Source organism: Erythranthe guttata, chromosome 8 (assembly GCF_056151865.1).
Source record: "Erythranthe guttata isolate IM_541 chromosome 8, IM_541, whole genome shotgun sequence".
In the NCBI taxonomy this organism is placed as follows: domain Eukaryota; kingdom Viridiplantae; phylum Streptophyta; class Magnoliopsida; order Lamiales; family Phrymaceae; genus Erythranthe; species Erythranthe guttata.
In genome coordinates this window covers 9,343,606-9,349,575 of record NC_142540.1, presented here as the reverse complement: position 1 = coordinate 9,349,575, position 5,970 = coordinate 9,343,606, and the positions used below count along the sequence as shown (strand labels likewise).

Genomic DNA, 5,970 nt, shown 5'->3' with positions numbered 1-5,970 from the left:
ATTTTAAAGGTGAAAACATTTTTCATGCTGAAATTTCAAGAAATTACAGATTAGTCCTAAATATTCATAGATCTACACATGCAACCCCAAAAATCTTGAAAATTCATTTTCTTTTTCCAAAATTCCCGAAAATTCGAAATATTAAATCTTTAAACACAAAATGCTTAGATTCACAGATTATAATATGGATTAGACATGCAAGAACACAAATATCAAGACTAGCACAAAATTTCGGATTTTACACAAAAAGCCCTAATTTTTTTTCGAAAAGTGAAGAAATCTTTTAGGTAGTTTCAAAAATCCTTTTCCATACTATGATACCCTTCGATTGCAGCAAGAAATTCGAGATTTCTTACCTATCAAGGAGTGTTGGCCGAAGAAAGAGAAACCTTCAAAAGAAAAATGGGGTTTTTAGAGAAAGAAAGAAAAGGAGGATGAAGATGATGAAGAACACAAAGATACAATGTTACCTCCTTCAAGAAGTGGCTCCAAGATTGAACCAAGCTAGTTGAATGGAGAATGTAAGAGCTTTGATATCAAGTTGGGAGGAGTTTAAATCTCCCGTAAGAGGGCAAGTGTTTTTGATGGTGTTCTTGGCATATTCAAGGGTGAAGCTTATATAGGGGATTTGCATTTTGATTTCTCTATTTTTTTCTTGAAGAATTTTGAGGTGTTGGCCGATGGAGGAGGTGGTGCTTCGGTGGTGATGGTGAAGAGAAGACAAGAAGACATGAGAGTGTCTCTTGAGATGACTTAGAATGCTTGAGTGTAGGATTAGTGTAAATCCTCACTCTTTGCCAAGTGTACAAGCATGCATCTTTTTTTCTAATTTTATTTTCTAATAAAAAAATCACTAATCTCTCTCTCTTACTCACATAAACCGAACACACATATATAAATACATATACCTATAGTCTAGAGTAGGTCATAGCATATGCATATATGTATGCATACATGTACGTATATATGCATGTATTATGCATGTAATTATGATTAAATCATGAAATCACATAATTATATTAATTATACACATAAGTCACATAATTTAATCTAACACATAATTATCAATAATTAATCCACTTAAGCACATAATTATCGAAATAAAGTTGGCACATATTTATTCAATAAATTCCTACCACATAAGGCATATAATCAAATCGGCATATAAGGATTAATAGTCTAAGCAAATAAGGCACTTAAGGCACATAATTTAATAAAGTGAATAGATTCCTAATAATTCCTACGTGAGAATTTTTGGGTTATGGAATTTTGGTTAGGGATTAGGGTTTCGAAAATGTGGGGTGTTACAATCTTCCCCCCTTAAAATAATTTTGTCCCCAAAATTGTTACCTGACCCGACTAATTCCGGAAAGTGTTTACGCATTTCCTCTTCGCGTTCCCACGTGGCTTCTTCTAAAGTATGGTTATGCCATAAGACTTTAACTAAGCGAATGTCTCGGTTACGTAGGGTTTTGGTTTTGTATTCGAGGATTTGGGAGGGTTTCTCTTCGTAGGTTAGGTTGGGGGTTAATTCGATAGGTTCGAGTTTTAGAACATGGTCTGGGCTACGGATATATTTACGGAGCATGGATACGTGGAATACGTTGTGGAAATTGGATAGGTTAGGCGGTAGGGCTAGACGATAGGCTCAGGTGCCGATTTTCTCGAGAATCTCAAATGGTCCGATAAAACGAGGTGCTAACTTTCCCCTTTTTCCAAATCGCATTATTCCTTTGAACGGTGCCACTTTAAGGAATACGGAGTCTCCAACTTCGAATTCTAAATCTCTTCTTCGAGAATTGGCGTAACTTTGCTGTCGACTTTGGGCGGTACGCATTCTCTCTCGAATGTTCTGAATTATTTCGACGGTTTGTTGGACTAGCTCTGGGCCGAGGAATTTTCTTTCTCCAATTTCATCCCAATGGAGTGGAGATCGACACTTGCGACCGTAGAGAGCTTCATATGGTGCCATTCCGATAGATGATTGGAAGCTATTGTTGTAGGCGAATTCGATTAGTGGAAGTCGTGATTCCCAATTTCCTCCGAAATCGAGAATACAAGCGCGGAGTAGATCTTCTAGGGTTTTGATGGTTCGTTCGGATTGACCGTCGGTTTACGGGTGAAAATCGGTACTAAAGTTGAGGCGAGTTCGGAGGGTTCCGTGTAAGCTTTTCCAGAATTTAGACGTGAATCGAGGGTCTCGGTCGGAAATGATAGAGACTGGAACACCGTGGAGTCGGATAATTTCTCGGACGTATAGCTCTGCTAGTTTCTCTAGGCTAAAGGTCATTCGGACGGGAAGAAAATGAGCGGACTTGGTTAATCGGTCGACAATTACCCAAATGGTGTCGGATCCTCTTTGGGTCTTTGGAAACCCTTGAACGAAATCCATTGTGACAGCTTCCCACTTCCATTCTAAAATCAGATTGGACTGCAGTAGACCTCCGGGTCTTTGGTGTTCTGCTTTGACTTGCTGGCAAACTAGACATTCGGCGACGAATTGGGCAGTCTCTCTTTTCATTCCGAGCCACCAGTAGAGTTTCTTCAGATCTTGGTACATCTTGGTTGCTCCGGGATGGCAAGTGTTCACGGTCTGATGGGCTTCGGTTAGGATTAGTCGGCGAATCTTGGGGTCGTTAGGTACATAGACGCGGCTTTGGAATCGGACAATTCCTTCATCAGAGATTCGGAAATTGGGATTGGATTCGAGGTCGTTGCGAACTTTGAGAACTTGAGGATCGGTTTGTTGAGCGGTCTTAATTGCTTCTGTCAGATTTGGCTGAACGACGAGGGCGTTGATTGATTTGCGGCTAAGAGCGTCTGCCACGACATTTGCTTTACCAGGGTGATAGAGTATTTTGCAGTCGTAGTCCTTGACTAGTTCGAGCCATCTTCTTTGCCTCATATTTAATTCCTTCTGAGTGAAAAAGTACTTAAGGCTCTTGTGATCGGTGTAGATGGTGCACTTTTCGCCGTAAAGGTAGTGTCGCCAGATTTTGAGTGCGAAGACGACGGCGGCTAGTTCGAGGTCATGGGTCGGGTAGTTCCGTTCGTACTCCTTGAGTTGTGGAGAGGCGTAGGCTATAACTTTTCCATTTTGCATGAGTACGGCTCCTAACCCTAGCTTCGAGGCGTCGCTGTAGACTATGAATTCTCCAGTTCTTTCCGGTAGTGCTAGAATTGGGGCAGAGGTGAGTCGATTCTTGAGTTCGGTGAAGCTAGCGTCGCATTCCGGGGTCCATTGGTATTTGACGTCCTTTCGAGTGAGTCGAGTGAGTGGCGAGGCGAGTTTCGAGAAATCTTGTACGAATTTGCGGTAGTAACCGGCTAGACCGAGGAAACTCCTTATCTCCTTTGCATTCTTCGGAATTGACCAGTTGAAAACTGCTTCTATCTTGCTGGGATCGACGGAGATTCCACTTGCTGAGACGATGTGGCCAAGAAAAGAGACACTTGATAGCCAGAACTCACATTTGCTGAATTTGGCGTACAACTGATGAGATCGAAGAGTTTGGAGGACGGTGCGGAGGTGAGAGGAATGATCTTCTTCGTTCTTGGAGTAAATGAGAATATCGTCGATGAAGACGATTACGAATTGTTCTAGATACGGATGAAAGACTCGGTTCATGAGATCCATGAATGCGGCGGGGGCATTAGTTAGACCAAAAGGCATGACGATAAATTCGTAGTGGCCGTATCTTGTCCGGAAGGCGGTCTTCGGAATGTCGGACTCTTTGATCTTGAGTTGGTGATATCCGGATCGAAGATGAATCTTGGAAAAGACAGAAGAACCTTGGAGTTGGTCGAATAGATCATCAATTCGGGGAAGAGGGTACTTATTCTTGATAGTGATTTTGTTGAGCTCTCGGTAATCAATACAAAGACGAAGGGATCTGTCTTTCTTCTTGACAAACAGCACTGGGGCTCCCCATGATGAGTGACTAGGTCGAACGTAACCTTTGTCGAGCAGCTCTTGGATCTGATCTTTCAACTCTTTCAATTCAAGTGGGGCCATGCGATATGGGGCTTTAGAAATTGGCGCGGCTCCGGGAATTAGATCGATTTCGAATTCAATTTCTCGGTCGGGTGGAAGTCCGGGAATATCGTCGGGAAATACGACGGGAAATTCTTGTACTGTTCGGACATCGGACAATTGAGGTTTGACGTCGGGTTCGGGATTCACGACATCTACTAGATAGCCGAAATGTCCTTTATGAATGAGTTTGACGGCTTTTATGGCTGAGATAATGGGAATCGAAGTTTTGGTTTGGCTTTGGAATTTTAGGGTTTGGCCGTTTGGAAGAGGAAAAATAACTGTTTTCGGGGCACAGTCAATTTGGGCTTTATATTCGGTTAACCAATCCATTCCTAGAATAATATTAAAATTGCGGATCGGTAGGACGATGAGGTCGAAATTCATAGGTTGGGAATGAACTCGGATTGAACAGTTGATCACTACTAGATTCGAGATCATTTCTTCGCCAGAGGGAATTAGTATACTATAGTCGTGATTCAAGTGATTAGGTTCGATCTTAAGGCTTCTAATCATATTCTCCGATATAAAAGAGTGAGTAGAACCGGAATCAAGGCGTAGACAGGTTCGTCGAAAATGTATATAGTACCTGCTATCATTGAGGGATCTTGCTCAATCTACTCCTTTGTCATAGCAAACACACGTCCTTGAGCACGGTTCTGAGCGTTCGGACAATCCATTGCTATGTTTCCCTTCTTTCTACATCTGAAGCACGTGTTCGTCCCTTGTACACAAGCTCCAAAGTGTGCTTTCCCGCATTGTGAGCAAATTGGTTTGGGAGGCTGTGGGAGTCCAGATTGATTCGATGGTTGGCCTCGGTTTCCCTTGAATTTGTGGTTGCCGACATTAGGCTTCTTCCATGGGCATTGACTCGTGCCTTGGGATCGGCGGTTCTGTTGGATCTCCTTTTCGTCTTGGGCTGCCATCAGGGCTTTGTCCACTAGTTGTCTGAAAGTCGAGGCGTCAGACATACGGATATCTCGTCGGATTTCAGGTTGTAGGCCACGGATGAAGTGATTCTTTTTCTCTTCGGGGTCTCGAGCGATGAATGGGGCGTAGAGACAGCCACGTTCGAAGCGACGGATGTACTCGAGCATTGGCAATTCACCTTGACGAAGTTCTAGAAATTCCTTCAGTTTGTGGGCACGTACGTCTTTGGAGAAATATTTTTCGAAGAATTGTAGTTTGAAGTCGGTCCATTGTATAGTGTCGAGGTCGACTCCTTCCTTGACTCCTTCCCACCAGTGACGAGCTTCGTTTCGGAGTAGGAATAGAGCGCAATGCACACGATCACGATCGGTCATTTGCATGTAGTCGTAGATCACTTCTAGGGATTTGACCCATTCTTCGGCTATTGTCGGATCGGTTCCACCATGAAATTCGAAGGGGTTCATTTTTAGGAATCGTTCGTAAATGGCGTGAGGTGCTGCTTGAGAAGGAGGCGGAGGAGGATGGTTTCGTCGGAAGAGTTGATCAATTTGTCTTTGGTGGTTTTGGGCTTGTTCTCGAATAAGGTTCGAGAGGTTATGGATGGTTTGGTTAACGTCGGTTGGTTCATTAGTGGGAGTGCCTTGAGAATTCCGGGTGAGTCGTCTTGCCATAATTTCTATAACCTATTATGCAATTTATAATTAAAGCACATAAATAAATAAAACATGTAATACACATAACGTTACCGAATGGACGAGTCATCGTGTCTCGTTAGTCTTCAAGCCCAGCTTTTGGTTCGTACGAGTTTTCTATAAACAATGCTCTGATACCACTCTCTGTAGCACCCCCCTCGGGTCGGGCGATAAATCGAACCGGTTTATCGGAAAACTTTAGATAGCGGAAGCAAAAAGGGATCTCTTTGTAATTTTTAAAACTTTCGAGTAGGACCAAAATCTAATTTCTGAAAATCTCCTTTTTGTGCATATGAAAACTTTTTTTTTTGGAAC

General features: G+C 42.6%; 1 protein-coding gene across 1 annotated transcript; it reads right to left on the bottom strand.

Annotated features, from left to right (window-relative positions):
- Nucleotides 1-4,650: 4,650 nt before the first annotated feature.
- LOC105956953 (uncharacterized) lies at nt 4,651-5,634 on the bottom strand. The gene has a single exon (XM_012980866.2). The coding sequence runs from the start codon at nt 5,632-5,634 to the stop codon at nt 4,651-4,653; it is 984 nt and encodes a 327-aa protein (XP_012836320.2).
- Nucleotides 5,635-5,970: the final 336 nt, after the last annotated feature.

What these genes read in the sequence shown, in the direction of transcription:
- LOC105956953 (XM_012980866.2), bottom strand. Translation starts at nt 5,634, where the DNA reads ATGGCAAGACGACTCACCCGGAATTCTCAAGGCACTCCCACTAATGAA.